General features: G+C 43.8%; 1 protein-coding gene across 7 annotated transcripts in view; it reads right to left on the bottom strand.

Moving 5' to 3' along the window:
- Positions 1-223: 223 nt before the first annotated feature.
- The window catches only part of dyrk1aa (dual-specificity tyrosine-(Y)-phosphorylation regulated kinase 1A, a), a 51539-nt gene continuing 34298 nt past the window's right edge, over positions 224-17464 (bottom strand). For 3 of the 7 annotated variants that reach the window (XM_035433037.1, XM_035433038.1, XM_035433040.1), the window contains 11 exons: positions 15051-15078; positions 10820-11016; positions 9975-10094; positions 8119-8307; positions 7406-7553; positions 6578-6864; positions 5885-6031; positions 5365-5505; positions 4569-4872; positions 4354-4478; positions 224-4083 (listed from right to left, as the gene is read on the bottom strand). In XM_035433037.1, coding sequence (XP_035288928.1) covers positions 3463-4083; positions 4354-4478; positions 4569-4872; positions 5365-5505; positions 5885-6031; positions 6578-6864; positions 7406-7553; positions 8119-8307; positions 9975-10094; positions 10820-11016; positions 15051-15069 — 2298 coding nt within the window. In that variant the 5' untranslated portion in view covers positions 15070-15078 and the 3' untranslated portion in view covers positions 224-3462. The remainder of the gene's footprint in view (positions 4084-4353; positions 4479-4568; positions 4873-5364; positions 5506-5884; positions 6032-6577; positions 6865-7405; positions 7554-8118; positions 8308-9974; positions 10095-10819; positions 11017-15050; positions 15079-17464) is intronic. The other 4 variants (XM_035433041.1, XM_035433044.1, XM_035433042.1 and 1 more) reach the window with 3 other exon arrangements.

Raw genomic sequence — 17464 nt, 5'->3', positions numbered from 1 at the left:
ATTTGCTTGGAACTTTAGGAAAAGAATAAACATTTCAAAAGAAACTTGGCGGGTCCTGCCTGTACAGCCAAGGCGCTATATTCATCCAGGACATAACGATGCTAGTGGTTTTCAAAAGCCATCTAAATATAAACACATCAAGGAACCGCAAGAAGTTGAACAAAGTTGTGGAGGAGGAGGACAAAAATGACAGCAACACAGAAAGAAGAAAAAAAGGCTCAGGACAAGTTAATGAACTTTTTTTATATCATACATAAGACCGCTTGAATATAATACAAAGGGCTTGTCCATTTTTTTCTTTTTGTAACATTATCATATACACAGCAAGTCTCGACTAGATCTTACAATCTGTGGACACAGGTACTCATCCTTTTACCACGCTGCTGCTCTTTACAGTGCACGTCAGACGTCCTGTAACCAAACCGTGTAGTCAATCACCAAAAAACTGGACTGGGGGACACAGGGGACGGGGGAGTAGACATCCCAAAAAGGCGGGGGCGGAAAATAAAATGAAATAAAAACATTTGGAATTATGTTCGATGTTTGAAAGTTGACAATGCACAGATTATATTTGTGTAGAGAGTTGTGTGCACCCACACATAATAGCCTGACTTAAAATGGACCCACTGTTGAAGCTTGTGCCAATTAAACGCAACAATAAAAGGTTTCCTGTAATACGTATATATAATTGCTTATATATATTTATATGTATATAGAATTAAAACACTGCTGTCATCCAGGTTCGTAGACAAACACCCACACACTATACCCTGTCTAAAATACTTAAAAAGTATGAAGATCTACTGTTTTCCTGTTTTGAAATTTAAACCCTACTGTACTGTACTGCAGTTTGTCAACTACTTTGGCCTGGAAGCACTGTTACCCATTGACTAAAATCACAGAGACTTCCACTGCATGTTCTCCACATTGACTTAATGTAATCAAAATACCATTAGGAAAAAAGTAGTGAGTTCTAAACTTCCTTTATTAAAAAAATATAAATATGTACATAAATTCTATTTCAGCTATTAAAATGGGGGAGGGTGTGTGTGTGTGCGTATGTGTGTGTGTGTGCGTGCGTGTGTGTCTGAAAAGTAAACACCTGAAACCTGCTTTTCATGGACACCTCTAGACTGATGCTGTTCCCGCTCTGACTCGTGACTGGCCCGTGCTTTAACCCTTCGGACGCCAGCTCCGCGGTGCTCTGCCGTCATGCCAGGGTGCAGAAGCGTGGGCCTCCAGCGGGCAGGGCTAACTCACTGTATCGTCGCTACTCGTTTCCCTTTGGATGAAAGGTCCCTGTGTCGTGGGCCTCAGTCATAGATGTGGATCTGAACCGATTCTTATTTCAGTACTTTTGATTACTCTCTACTTTCGTCCATTTTTCCAATTTGCGTACAGTGCCTTTTGTTAGATTTGGGTCGCTTCTTCGTTTCATGGGATGGGGTACCATTTTAGCCACTGCCATGTTGGCTGCGATAAGCACTTTAAGGCAGCATTAGCCATTTAAATAGGCACGTTTTTGTTTGCGTTTTTTTTTTTTTTTTTTTTTTTATTTTTTTAAATAGCCTGATAAAACCCAGATCAAATTGAAGATTTAATGCACTGTTGTTCACACCTTCCTCTTGCTTGAAACTCATGAATACAAGGTCTTGCCTTGAAACATCAGCCACCATTTCCTGGTACTCCGGAACCTGCAGAGTAACAACCAGTATCTGCATCTACTGTCCCACGAGTCCTTAACAACAAAAAATACATTTCTACAAATGAGATTCTTGTTTGTTTTTTGTTTTTTTGGAAGGAACAAAAAAAAAAAAAAAAATACAACCAATTCTCTCCAGGATACAGCTAAGTTAATGTACTGAGTTCAACAACAGTTCCAGTTTTGCTAAAGCAATAGATACAGCCATTTTTTTTTTTAAACTGACATTTAAAAAAGGTCTTGATACACCTTATGTCAAAGTGCAGAACTGCTACATTATTGGTTACAGACATCTATGTGCTATAAAAAAACAGCTTTGGTACAATAAATTATCAAAAGGGAAAATAAATTCTTGTAAAATTCACAGCATAATTGAGGCAAAAAAAAGCAGTCGCGTAAAATTCTGCATGTTTTCATTTTTCAAGATGAACAGAAGACATTTGTGCAGAAGCTCTGTTGGATGAACCACATGCTGAAGGAAAAAAGCAAAAAAAGAAAAGCGGTAAGAAGCAGGAAGGGACACAGTCGTAGCTAATTCCATCCGTCACGCAACACTACTCCTGTGACCTTCGGGATTTTTAGGAAGTCATGTTTAGGACACGCATGTGAACTTACAAGACCCTGTAATCAAAGGGCCACCCAAGTCATAAATTTTAGTTAAAGAAAGGCCTCGTAAATTACCATTCTCAAATAAGCTTTTTTTCTACTTTTTTCTATTTTTTGTTAAGAATTAAGAGACTTCTAGAATTCAAAAATACAGGAAAGCTATTTTTTTCATTGTAACGATAATGTCCAGCTTCTTTCCCCATCCCCCCCCCCATTCAGAGTCCAAGAAATCATAAGGCCAAAGGGTTAATCTGAAAAGACGGTCACTGCCCGACGTCCCTACGTTTGGGCAGAGCGCACCTGGTGGCTGATCCTCAGTGCATTTCCTCAGTCCCGGGGGCCCCTGGTCCCCCACGGGGGGAGGACCCGCGTCCGCTGCGTCTAACCTACAGTGCACGCCTGCCTGCAGCCCCCCCCCCCTACGCCACCCCCACTCCCGACCGGCCCCGAGCGCCCGCCACCTGCCTCCTGCCTCGCCGCCCCCTAGTGGGGATCGGCGGGAGGAAGACCTAGATCAGACGGAACCTTCACTGCAAGTGCTTCTCCCCCCTTTAGTCACACTACAGCTTCCGAGCACACGGCCCTTTGCGAAATTGCACAACGTAAAGAACAACTTGTTTAAGAAAGCAAAAAAAAAAAAAAAGCATTACGAAACTCAAAAGACAACTGGGACAGAAGAATGGCAACGTGTGCTTACGTCTTGGCGGGTTAAACTGTACGGGTTAAAAATAAAATAAAGAACGATTCTTTACCTGTGACCACTGGCAAACACAATGTGACATTTCTCTCTCACCCACAGATGCCCGTTACTTTCAAAGCACACAAGCAGACAGCAACATCAAACCGACTCATGAAATTTCAGAAGTGAAATGGTGGATGTGGATGCAGGTGTGTCCGTACGTTTTTTACATACCCAATCTGTGGTTCTATCATGCCTATGACCGATTAAAATGAAGGAAAGAAAATAAAAAGGGAGACAAGGGCAGGGTGGGGAGGAGACAGATAAAATCTGGACTCTGCACTGTGGTAGCGGTTCAGTGATAATCTCCCTTCTGATTTAAGCAGCTTTTGATCTCTATGCACTTTTATTTTATTTTTTTAAAAACACCACCTTAAAAAATACACACAGAAAAAAAAACCCATTCTCAGTTTAGTCACGAACTAGCCACAGAACTCTGCTGAACACACACTCCGGCCATGGGAGACTCCTCCCGGTCGATCCCCTGTCTCATGCCCAAGTGGCCCTCCGTTATATAATGACCAGGCCCCGTGTTCGTGGCAATAGGGTACGTAGGATGTCCAGCTATGCCAGTCTCTTGGCGGGGATTCGAGAAGGCACCCAATCCCATGTTCATGCTGCCGTTTTGGCCAAAGTCCAAGGCGTTGGCAGCGACCGGGCGGTTCTGGTAGGCCTGGTTGCCCTGGTTCCCGGTGGAGGAGGAAGATGTGGAGGACGATGAGGCGGAGGAAGACAGGGAGGTCATGGACAGGTGGCCGTGGACCACCTCCATGGAATCCTGCGTGGAGGCGCTGTTGGTGGGGGAGTTGTAGAGCCGTGGGCGGGGCCGCGCGGGCTGGCCCTGTCCGTGGTGGTGATGGTGGTGGTGGTGATGGTGGTGGTGGGAGCTGTTGCTGCCGGCGAGGGGGTGCAAGGCCTTGGGCTGCTGAGGAGGCACGTGGAAGGTGGTCTCCTGGACGGGGTGGGTCTCCACCGTCACCTGCTGAGGCCCGTCGCTGCCCGCCCAGCCCACAGGCGGGGGGTAGGGCTGCCTCACCTGCCGGGACGGGACAGAGAGGGGTCTTACTCACAAAAACACCACCATGGCTTCGCGGCTAGAAATCATAAAATAAACCTTCATTGACTTAATAGCCAAGATAAAAACTGTGGGAGAAAAAAAAATGTTTTGCTACGCAGCAGCTTTCTATAGTGGACAAGGAGCTAGATTCGTTAGCAGAAGGTCGCAGTTTGAAGCCGGTCTTGTGCTGTGTGACTGAATAATGTGAGGAGAGTAAGAGAGCGCAGGGCTAAGCCTGGCCCGGCTCACCTGTGCACACACGTTTTCGCAGTCCATGGCCTGCACCGCCGCACTGAAGTGCCCGCCGCTGTGCCTGTGCTGATGGGTCGGGTCGGACCTCGCTCGGCCGCTGGTGCTCGTCCCGGACGAACCCCCTGCGGACGCGGACACGGGCGTTAGCCGGGGCGTGCCGGCGGGGGGCCGGCGGCCTGGCGGGACCGGGCGGGGGGACCGGGCGGAGGTACCTGAGCTGGAGGACGTGCTGGACGTGGTTCCCGAGGACTGAGACTGCTCCAGCGCGGGGCTGGTGGACACGCTGCTGCTCGTGTTGGTCCCCTCGTCCGCCGTCTTCTTGAAGAAGCTGTGCTGCAGGGCGTAGTACGGCTGGATGCGGCCCTTGGGGTCGTAGTCCAGCATTCTTAAGATGAGGTCCTTGAACTTCAAGTAGTCGGGTACGGCGTGGCCCGATTCCCCAGCCCGTCGCCCCCCAGGGCCGCCTGACTCCACCCCCAGGATGGTGTGGAGCTTCCGGGAGCCCGGAGGCTTATACTGAGAGAATGAATGTGAGAAAGAGAGACGGAGAGAACCCAGGAGGTTGAGCCGAATGTAATGCCCGCCATGGCCTGGAGAACAGACCCCTTTACACATCGCATCAAAAATGAGAAAAACTTAAACAGAACGAGCCATATTATGCGGGGGGAAATTTAATTCTAATACAATGTCTCAGACAGTTTTAAAGAACCAATAACTTAATTTCCTAAAATGTCAAATCCCCGTTTCAGTAACTGTGCACCCTCCTTCTGTAAGAATAACACCAATGTTGTCTGCGTTGTGAGACTGGCAAACATATTGGCAGTGGGGAGGGGGTCTTTGAACATACAAAATTGTTCACGATCCTTCAAATTGTTTGATCAGTGCTATTGGACTGCTGTGTTCAATTCAAACCACAATATTTTGGGTCTTGGTCATTCAATTTATAGATGGTCATTACAATGGTGCACACACACATACACACATACACAAATTCACTTTCTGACCTACCCTTTTGCCATCTTTGGTCTTCTTTGCACTCCACGTGCTGTCAGACATTTTCTCAAAGAACTTCCTGGCTTTTGGCGCCTGATCCAGTATGTGACTGGGCGGGATACCAAGCACTTCAACTATTTTATTCATCTGATCCACCTGGCAGAGAGCAGACAAACATTATGAATCACCATGCTCATTATCCAGTTCCATGTTGGTTTAACACAAAGCCCTGAGCACTTTGAGAATGAAAGTAAAGGCATAAAATTTAATTTAGTACATTTTTAAAATAAATAAATAGGCTCCCAAATGAAAATACAGAAAAGGTCACAGGAACAGCACAGTGTTTTTTTGTCTGAACTACAGCACCCTCTACTGTTCCAACTAAGTGATCCCATCTCACAGTGTAAATAACCCGCACATGACCAGCAATAGCCATGATGGGCTTCCCACGCATCACTGCTATCAAACAGCATCTTGCAAAGACTGCATTTTGCTGAACGCGCGTATGCTTAACGCGTGAAGAGAAGCACGTTACCTCATTGGCTCCGCTGAACAGGGGCTCGCCGGTGTGCATCTCCACCAGAATGCAGCCCAGGGACCACATGTCGATGGCCAGGTCGTAAGGCATTCCCAGCAGCACTTCAGGGGAGCGGTAGAAGCGGCTCTGAATGTACTGGTATATCTGAGAGAGAAGGCGCCACTTCAGATATGGCCAAGTTCACCTCCCTTTACAGAGCTCTAAAGTCCTGGAGCTGCGTTTTCATATTTGGATTCAGCAGAGAGAGCTATACCTATATGCGCTGCTTCAATAGGCATATTGCTGATGGGGTACACATAACCTTTAGCTCCTGTTGTGCCATACTAAAAACAGAGGCCTGGAAAAGTTCAGAAAGCTGTCAGGTGCTAGCATCACGCACGAATATTACCCCAGCATGCGATACATACGAGTCTTAGCACTGATTCCCCTGTTCGGTCCACACAGGCTGGCACTGTGCATGCAGGTGGCATTATAAACACCAATGAGGTGAGGGTTTTCCCAAACAGAGGGCTTTTGCCTGGACGCTTAGTCGCATTTTGTAATCTTACCATCGCCAAAAAGGCTTAATACCACATTAATCTGCATGTGAGCAAATATCAATTTATTCTGTTCTACAATCAATGCATAACCGGTAAAAAGTGGCAGTCTTGAGAGTGGAGTAGAACACAGCCATTACAAAGGCACACGCACCCTTTGCCCCAGCTGGCAGGAGCTCCCGAAGTCGACGATCTTGATGGCGCTTCTCTTGGGGTTGCACAGGAGGATGTTCTCGGGCTTCAGGTCACAGTGGATGATGCTGAGCTCGGGCGTGGCCAGGAACAGCAGCGCCGTGCACATCTGCTGGGCGAACTTGCGCGTCAGGTTCAGCGACACGCCTCGGAAATTGGTATTCCGCAGCAGGTCGTACAGGTTGTACGACAGCATTTCGAACACTAGACAGAGGTGGTTCCGGAACATGAAGTGACGCTTCAAGTGAACTGCAGCAAAGTGAGAAAATAAGAAGAAAAAAAATCAAATTAAAAAAGGACTCTCTCAACTAAATTATTTTGCCTCAATATTTTGGGCGTGTTGGTTTTTTCAACACACATACATTCTCATCCTGCCCCATGTACCATCAGTGTTTCATAATTCAACAACTAATAAAGTTTGTTCAAACCACCACGTGAATAAACCATAATGCTCTGTTCGCAAATGGCAAAAACAAGCTGTTATTTGCCTTTCATGAGAATGAGCTTTTTTACATAAATGTTTTTACATAGACAACATAAAGAAGAAAATAATCATATTTATTAAAACAAAATATATCCATGTCAATCAAAGGCCTTTCTTCTTTATATGCATCGTGCACTGACTTTAACAATGCCCAGAGCTTAGCCATAACCATAACAGCAGGAGAAAGTTTCGATTTAAGTTGGGAAACGAATGTAAAGAGACTGAACTCATTTCTGCTTTGTCATTACAGAGCCCGTGTGTAAGGATGAGGAGGCACTGGGAGAGGCAGTGCAGGTTCATCATTACCTATGTAGTACTTCATCTCCGTGTCATGTTTGTTCATGAGCTCGAGGAGACGCACTTCAATCTGGGCTTGATTTAGAAAAGCCTTCTTGTTCTTGATGATCTTAATTGCCACCCACTCCTGCTCGACGCGGTCGTACGCTTTTACAACCTGCAGCAAGATGTAAAGAAAGGTCAAGGCGATCCCCGCCGGTGCGTGCACACAAGCACACGCGTGCACATACACAAACACAAGCATATGGACAGAGAGGACACAGGGACCAAGAGAAAGGAAACTTATTAACACCAAAGAGCTACCCAAGAGTTGAGAAGTGCCAAACTTGCATCAGTCAAGTGTCAGATCACTTGAAACCTCTCAGGTAATTTACCCCCTTCATTATTCTATTAAAACCAAATCTTTCAACATTTATTTGGGCTGCCAATTCCAATAAAGCACATAATACCATTGGTACACAGCCACCAACAATGCTTGCTTTCTGGTTATAGTTTTAGAAATGCAACTATAATTATGAGATGCATTTATCATGCTCAATGGAGGTTCTAAATAAAAGATTACTGAATGTGTTAACTGTTTCAATCATAATTAATATGACTTATGATATGATTTTTTGTCTGAAATCCTCTCTAAAAACGACTGAAAGAAACCAAACATTACTACACTCATATAAAAATTTCAATTTGTATAAAACGGTATTAAAAGTAAAAGGGAGTCTCACCTGTCCAAATGACCCTTTTCCTATTAAGGAATCAATTTCATAGCGGTCCATCCACTTCTCGCCATTTTTAACAATGTAGTCGTAGTTGTCGTCGTCGTAGCCATCGTTGTACACCTTCCTCTCTTTCTTGTGGCTCGAGTCATCGCCTTGGCCCTGTTGGTGTCTTCGTTTCTTTTTTGCATAGTATACCTGTTAAACAAAAACAGAAATTTATGTAAAAGAAAGTAGGTCTGTGTACAGCCTTCCATAGGCTTTTCGTTTGTCCTGTGAATGGTTCTGATGAAGACACAGGAGCCATCGCACAACCTCCATTGCTCTTAAAAATAGTGGAGGTAGTGACAGGACTTACTGGCCACCAATATATACATAACTTTATACATACATAAATATATACATCTCCAACATATTAAACCTTATACTATCCATTAGTTTAAACAGGACATAAGTAGTTCTGTTCTGAGCATACGTTTTCCAATTCTGTCCAATAAAGTTTTCAACATTAAATTATTAAAACTTCTCCATTTATCTTACCGCCGCTGCCATATCCATCCAACAGCACCAGGCATTCACACAGAATAACTACTGTTTTCCCAAAGTTAAAACTAAATGGGGGAAATGTACTGACCCCAATAAAGAATTATCTGCTTGGGAATTCTCACCAATGAAAATGAAATCAGTGTTTTTTTGTCTCAGTTTAGACACGGGCTTTTCATTCAGAAGCTGTGGGCAAACAAAGTGAAGCAAACAGCAAACACTTGACTCAAAAAAAAAAAAAACAAACAAAAAATTCTTCTGTCAAATGCACTGATGTGCAGCAAAATGCTTCAATGGCATGACCAGTTTGAGGGATCAGCAAGGACACCAACGACCAAGTAAACTGATGAACAGTCTCCAAACAGTCGCACAAAAGCTCTAAATTGGCTGTGCTCTCCCATTCAGAGCAATGGCAGAACTCAGTGAGGTGACCTCTTCAACAAAAGCATCGCATTCATTACAGGGCCAGCAGGGTGTGCTTGTTCATATACATTCTCTGAACAAACACAATGACAAAGTGTCCATCTTACTTTTCACATGAAACCATAATAAAAATGTATAGGAATTTTCAGGCTGCCACCCACAAGTCAAAAGATTAGATTACAGACATGGTTAACCAAATGATGCGCCATGCTGATCGGCAAGATAAAAAAGGGATTGTTCGGGTATATTAGGAATGCGACTGAATAAAATTGCCCTTCTAATCGGTCTGCTACGGTATATGGAATGCACCCTATCCAAATATTTAAATTTCATTGGTTTATTTGAAGCAAAACACACAAGCTGATTGGTTTGGCGCCTAGACTGCCATCCATGTTCTGGCTGCGTGTGCGAGCAGTTCAGTAATGAAAGGAGACAAAGAAAAGAGGAGAAAAGCAAATTCTGACTGTTTCTTCTAGTCCGCGTTATCACCCAAGAGATCACAGAATGTTCTAGGCACGAATATCACCTTGAAACAAAAGACTATTTTAGGTTTGTTTAAATAAGAAAAACATTTTGTAGTTGTAGAAATGTATTTAAGAAATTTGACTATTTTCTTTTACTTCCCAAAACTCACAAGGTGTCGATTTCAAATTCAAATCATCTTGAGGCTTTTTCGTGAGATTTCAGACCCCCGTTAATACGTCGCACGCAAAAACTTAGCACAGCATATTTACTTTGCAAGAAAGAAAAAAAAAGAGAAAAAAGGGGGGTGAAGACGAGCGTGTCCCTTTTTGCATTCCGAGCGCGTGAACCTGTGCTGACGCGACGGCGGCGAGCGCGGGCGTGAGGAGGCGCGGGCCGGCCTGAGCGGCGGGGCGCTGATCCGCGGAGTCTCTTACCTCATTGATGTGTTTGTAGGTTTTGATCAGGTCAATGGAGAGCTTCCTCAAGGGAGCGGAGGCCGAGTCGCGAAAGGATTGGGGCATGCGCCTCTGTAACATGACAACATCAGGGGTCACCTTAAACAGACACAGAGAGAGTCTGACATTTAGCACAGCTCACAGTACACCACGCTGCCATTTAGACATTCTCTCGCATTCGCTTCGCTTGTGTTTCAGCTGGTGAGACTGTTACAGCGCATGTCAAGTCTAATGCACCCTAAACTGAAACAAGAAAAAAACAATGAAAGGTTTTTACGTGGAAAAACTACAGTAAACAACAAAAAAAACCTGCATTGGTAAATGAAAAGAATATTTTTATAATTCGAATAAAACATAGGTAAACTAATCTCGAGCAAGAACATTGACCATTCTGGTAAAACCTGTGCATGAGAAATAAGCTCAAGGGCTTGTTCATCTGCGTTACAGATTATTTTGGTAACAGCTGCGACGGTCTACTGTAACCGACTCGAGTGGGGAAAATGCGGCGTCTATTCTGGGGGCCGGGGCCGATCTGGCCCTGAGTCACACGCGGCCAGCGCACTGCGCCCGAGAGCGCTGCGCCCCAGAGCGCTGCGCCTCAGAGCCCTGCGCCCCAGAGCCCTGCGCCCCAGAGCGCTGCGCCCCAGAGCCCTGCGCCCCAGAGCCCTGCGCCCCAGAGCGCTGTCAAGACGCACTTTAAGAAGTGTCCTTTCCAGGAACCGCCAGGGGGAGACGCGTGTCAAAAGGGGGCCGGCCTGAGCGGCTAAATTAGCCGTTGGCTCGAAGGGCTCCGGGGCGGGGTTTCCGGACGGGTGCTCCCGTACCTGGTTGGCCACGGGCTGCTGCGCCTGTTCGCTGTACGGCAGCGCGGAGACCGACTGGTCCGTGCTCTGCTGGTGACGGTCACTGTACTGCTGCTGCGAGTGGGGCATCTGAGTGGCCATCTGGAGCCCAGCAGCATGGAAAGAAAACGAGGGTGCGAGCCGGACGGATGAAGGTTTGCATGCTGAAGTCTCTCCTCCTGGAACAGAAGGAAAAGAGCGTCAGTTCCTCCTGTACGACTCGGCCAGAACGTGAACACAGACGCTTCATGTTCACCCACCGCCCCTTCATACAGCTGCGTGCTTACTGAAGCAATTCAGGTTAAGTGCCTGTTTCTGCCTGGGAATCGAACCTGCAACCTGCTGCAAGCCCCGCTCCCTACTGAACCGCTAATCCACCCTGGCACATAGGAATGCTGATAACAAGAAGACTTTTCGTTATGATAAAGCAACTAAAAGAAACCAATGTCACTGGGAACTGCCCACTAGTGTTGCTCAACACACATGGCAGTGTGGCCTGACGTAACATAGCCTGACGCAGCCTTCCCCACTCTTTACAGGCTGCATTTTGCATGCCCACACTGGTTTTCCAGTAAGAATGTGATCAACACTTCATAAATGCCCATTTAGCCCAATGTAAAGGGAACCTGGGGGGACTGACTGACAGTTCGGAGGGAAAGAAAGTGAAGCTAACAGACTTGAACTTTGTGCGCATCATTCAGTGTAGCATAACATACTCTGCTAGGGCATAGAGATCGACGCTAGCTGCGATACCTAGTCTCATTTATGCAGGCCTCACAAAACTATAAAGAGAAATGGTCCAAAGCTTTCCCCAAAACAGAGTTCAGCCCACACAACTACTGTTCACTGAAAAGTTAATCAGGCCCCAGCTGCAGCCCAGGAGTCACCCGAAACATCAAATTCCATTTAATCACATTGGAACCAACGTTCTACAATGTTCTGGACATCAATTGAGGTCTGGGGCATTTCTTAACGGGAGCCAGTTCGGCCAAGCCCCAGGTGACAGGTGACTTCCTCAGTCAGCTGACTCTAGGATGAGAGTGGGGTCCTTTTTCAGGAGTGGAATTACCCAGGTCATGTGCTACTTAGCATGCTACATGACAACACCCCATGTCAGCATTCATAAAAAAAGGACTTCTTAATTTAATAGTATTTTTCATCATACCATTTGAACACTCTGAGGATAAACAAGGTAACTGAACTTGAGCAAAATATTGTTTCCCTCAGTTGGTATAAACTTACTAGAAAAGCACACTGAGCCCAACAGAAAACTGTCCAATAGTGCGCTTGAAAGGAGCAGACAAGGAAGTTTTACAGGAAAAACAGTGTGGGGCACACAAACACAAGCGCCTAGCCCACTACACGGTACCCCATTTACAAGTAAACGTACTTAACGTGATCATTAGGCCATTAACGGATTATTAAATTAACATGAACAATTGTTAGCTTTCTTCAGACATTAGCCGTCAGACGTAAGTGTAGGACTAAGTTCCTGGCATCAACAGATAAAAGCAATTCGTAATTCATTCTCATTCATTGTATTTATTAAAAAAAAGAAGTTTTCCTATATATGAACATCACACTCTTTTGGCAATAGGTTCCATAGGGTACAATGACATTGTGGCAAGTATGAAAAGAACAAAGCAAGGATAAATATCACATATGACCAGGGTTAATGGAATCACAACTGTTTCTGCCCAATTCTACAGGCAGACGCTACCCCTCTGACATTTGCCAGCGGTCAAGCGGGATGACATCAGATCACAAATAGCTACACCTAGTGATGTCACAACATCATGTGGCCAACGGCACGACCTGCTGCAGCCCAACACCGTACCCTGGGTCTCCGGTTACAGCCAAAAGCAGAGGGGCCTGAAGGACACGGCCTACATCACAGTCATCACATGACGCTCCTGTCACAGTCCGCTTTTGGATACATTTGTTACGCAATACGCTACACAATGGACAGAGGGTCAGCAGTGAGCATCATATACCAGAGCAATTCAAATTAGGCTACCTTTGATTAATGAACAAAAAACACACTCACTTAAATGGAGGTAGGTGGGAATATAACATGAAGCAATATGTACAGATATGGTACAATGCTGGTATGGTGCACAGTTATTGTAATATGAAGAGGAAAATATACAAGTTCTTGAAAAGAAAAGGTGCTTGGGAGATTCAAGTTTGAGCGAGAGGAGGGGTGAGAACGGCAGCTGCCGGTGAATGCTGACAGTCTACGCCAGCCTGTGAGACGGCTGCCTGGGCATCGACATCAACGCTACGGAGCCAAGTGCTGGCCTGACCCCGCCCCCATGCCCTCCCCGGCCCCTCCCACCTCCCTTTTCCCCAGCCGCGCAGTGCTGAGGGCTGGCAAAGTGCTGCGTCACTGCACAGAGTTCATCCCCAAAGCGGCCTCGCTCTCGCTCTCACGCAACAGCGGGAAGAGAGAGAGAGAGAGAGGCTTCTGAGGAGCGCCCCAGGCTGCTGCTGCTGCTGCCGCTCACGCACCAGGCAGTCGGACATCACCTTCCCCCAAAATCCCCGTAACGGCATCCTTCCTCGCAGCGCTTCAGATTAAAAATATCTAATCCCTGCCTGTGCGATTACTGCTCAGTAAAACCAGAGCCGGAGTCATGAAACTTTAAGCACTGCGCATTAACAAAATATATCCTGAATGGAAGATGGGAAAACGTCTAATCAAAGCCTAAAAGCAGATTAAATGGTCATATTTTCTACTGAATAGGCATTATGACTATGAAATGATACTTCCGGTAGGTAAGGACTGTTCAGCTGAAAACAAGTGGGATTCACATGGCTGAAAGTTACATTCTCAGAAAAGTGCTGAGGCTTGGGTTTGATTTTAGTGACAGAACTTTGTATAACTAGTAAACACAATGGAATCTGCAACAACTGCCGGGCATTTATAACTAGGGGTTCATTCACTTACCGTCCACTAAGAAATGTATGTAATAGGTCAATGTACCTAACAAATCAAAAAGATGTTTTCACTACCTGCATACAAACATGAATGCAGGCTGAACATAGGCTAAGTAAAAAGTTGTGGACACTTAAGAATGTTACTGATTAAACCAAGAAGCAGTGAAAAGTTCTCAGATCAATTTGCAAATCTGCCAAACAATGCAAACTCATTTCTCCAAAATGTTTCAAAGTAAATTCCCTTATTATTGGAGCATATTTACATAAAAATTGAGAAACTGCTTTCTGTTGCACCTTTCGGTCAAGACCTAAATACTGAGTGGATGATTATCAACTGTGAATTTTAACCATCAGAGATTTAGATGTCATTGCAAACTGGATGAGTGTTATATGACAATTTTACATAATCACTGGCATAATTTCAACCATTATGCATGCTTTATCATGCAAAACGTAGAGATAGTCCTTACTTTTTGAGAAAGGCTGCTCCGGATATGACTGCTAACCAGCTAACATAGTGTTGCTTACCTTGAAAAGCCTCAATTAGCTGTAATGATATTTCAAGCAACTGCGATGGATTTGATAGCTATATTGAAGTAGAACTGGGGTAAAAGAGCAGAATTATTTTTCCTACATTTGTGTGTTGCCTATGATAGCCACTGCTAAGCAGCATAGGTTTGTGGCAGTAAGATAACAATCCTGAAATTTTCCATGATAAACAAGGTTGTAGTTAACTGTAGTTATAAAACATTAGAACATTAGCATGTATACACCTTCCCTTTTGAATGATGTACCCTTGCATTACCTGATTATGAAGAAATAAGTCAAAGATTTCTTAATATATTTAGAGAAACTTAAAAATTGACATCAAAACAAAACAAAACAAACTAGCAAAAACCTGTCGATTAATCACACTACCATGATTACATAATACATTATTAATACCTCATACCAGGATATGAATCGCTCAAACACTGTGATATGATTTTCTTGGCCATGTCACCCCTAATGCAAACCAATATCTAATATAATACCGGGCAAAAGAAGCTGGAAACATTGATTACAATTGCTATAGCATCCACTGCCGGTAGGCATCCAAAGTGCAAAGTATGCTAGAATTTGGTAATTCCGTCTATCACAAATTTTGATCATCAGGACACTCCTTGGTTCCACACTGCGGAACAACAGAGGGTGCACAGGGCTCGTCTATTACACAATTTTAAAAAACTATTGAAATCTGTTAACCAAGAGAATGAGTTTAAATCATGATTACCTGCTCTCAGCACTGGCATCAATCAGACCTGATAAATGAAAAGAATAGCTAAATAACACTGGCTTAAACTATACTCATGTGATGGATATTGGACAATACACACAGCAGAAGGCTATGCAAAATTTAAGGACCTATAGGCTTGACTCAATGTGCAGCCTAAAGCGCACGCTGTCATAGAGTTCAAAACATCATAATTGCAACGATTATCTGCTCTCAATTACACCTACATTCCTTCTGTAATCCAGTAATTTCACTTTATTTACAAAACTGAAAATGAAAGGCACGTACACATGGATTATATATATTTTCAAGGGCTGAAATTTCTTCAAATTTAAATAGATTAATTACATCCAAGTTATACAGTTCTCATTAGACAATAATTGATCCTTAATTTGAAACTGTACAGTACACAGTATCAAAAGACAGTTAACTAAGGGCAGATCCTGTTCAGTTCTATGTCCTATATGAATCTGAGGAATAGATGTAGGAACAAGCAACAATGATAGCAGGTCAAGCAATAGTCTGCTAACCCCAGTGAACAATTAATAACCAGACAGTGTGATGCTTAATGTTGCAAACATTATGTAATGTACTGTTCACAAGATAATGAGTAATCACATACAAGATCCAAGGTGACGTCTTTAATACTAAGGACACTTCTACACACACAGGAGTTGACAAATCAGAAGTTGGGTTCCCAGGACTGCCAATCTGCTGTCCCAGACTAGCAATCTGTAACCCATTACAGCCTGAGGGACTATCAGTGCATTCTCCTGGCACTTAATGGACATGATTTTACACATAAAATATTTAACTGGCTGAGATGACCAGTCACTGACGTTGGGTGAACTACAGTTGAGGAACAAAATGAAATGTTACTTAGCTAGTTCCCCAAACCCTTACATATCATGCAACATAAGTATATGGAGGGCAAAGACCTGAGTCATACCAGGTTGCAGAGATCTAGGCAGAATGTAATGTTTGAAGAGTGATTGGGGGTGGAGCCAAATCATTAACTGCCCAGTAGGCTAGTACTGAGATTTCAAATGTGATGCAAACAGTAACAGGCAACCTATGAAGTGAGATGAGGAGGGCTGCAACACGAGCATGCTTGGAAAGATAGTTGACAAGTAGTCCTGCCTGAATTTAAGAAGGCAGAAGTCCCCGACTGTGCACAGCATCGATAAGTATTTTGACAGGAAAGCAGAGCTCGGATTCTGAATTCCCCTTTTTAACTTAACGTTAGATCAGGCATGCCTGCAGTATGTGCTACTCACCGGAACTCACAGGAATATCTTGGCAAATGCACACTTGATATGCAATGGGTGTTTCGCAGGATAATATAGCTAGCTAGCATTTTTAGAAACTGAATTAAATGTTACTTGGCTAGTTCTCCAAACCCTTACTTTCTTATATAACATTATCTAGCCAACTTATTTAGCTTACAGTATCAGCCTACTCGCCCAATGACTGATAGAACCTGTGTGTGATAAACAAGTTGCCTTGCCACATATGTTCCTTTTAGCTGACAGCAATTCATGCAATTTCTGAGCCAGGTGACTTCACTTTTACTCTGGGAGATACCGCCGTTGTGCTTTGTGAACAGTGTAGAAAGGGCAGAGCAGTAAGAAATTTTATTAAAATGCATTTTTTATTTTAATGCAGTGTTCATAAAATAATTTGTACATATGTAAAGAAAGTAAGACCAAAGTTCGTGATGTCATTCTACTGTCAAAGTGAAAAGTTGTAAACCTTATTTTAACTTGTTACATTACCGATTACAAAACTGCATTCAAACGAGATGTTAAACCTAAAATGACTCGCATCATAAAATGTAGGGGTTCGATGATGCCCTGGCTAAATTCCGCAGAGGTAACATTAATGCAAGTTTCTGCTTATTTTACACAGAAAAAAATGCAGGGAAAAAATCACTGCGTCCTATGAATGCAAATATTCTTTTTTTTTTATTATTTTTTTTTTTACAGATTACAATGCATAATGACCCAGACTTGAACCACAAAAAAATAATTACTTCCGTTTCCTTGACCCAATCGTCTTCTGAGGTCTTGACATTTGTGTTGTTCATTAATATTTACATAACCGTTGATAGTATCGTGAGATTCAAAGAGAAAGTGCTTAATTGAATGCAGTCAAAAACAAGATGTCATGGTCTAGCTAGGTTTCTCAACATGAATAAATTAAAACAGAAATTGTTTGTGTTTTTTTAAATATCATCAGCCTGTGGCAAAAATTTGCTTTGATCAGAACCGCAAAACATAATCGAACCTTATTTCCCACAATTTCATCCCGCTTCTGTTACAAGTGTCATAATAGAATTATGAACGACATACATTTATTGTGCAATTATTTTGAGTTGCCACATTACGACAAAAAAGTTATTTTTTATCTGAACG

This window comes from Anguilla anguilla, chromosome 9 (genome assembly GCF_013347855.1).
Source record: "Anguilla anguilla isolate fAngAng1 chromosome 9, fAngAng1.pri, whole genome shotgun sequence".
NCBI classification, from domain to species: Eukaryota; Metazoa; Chordata; class Actinopteri; order Anguilliformes; family Anguillidae; genus Anguilla; species Anguilla anguilla.
This window is presented reverse-complemented; position numbering and strand designations above follow the sequence as displayed.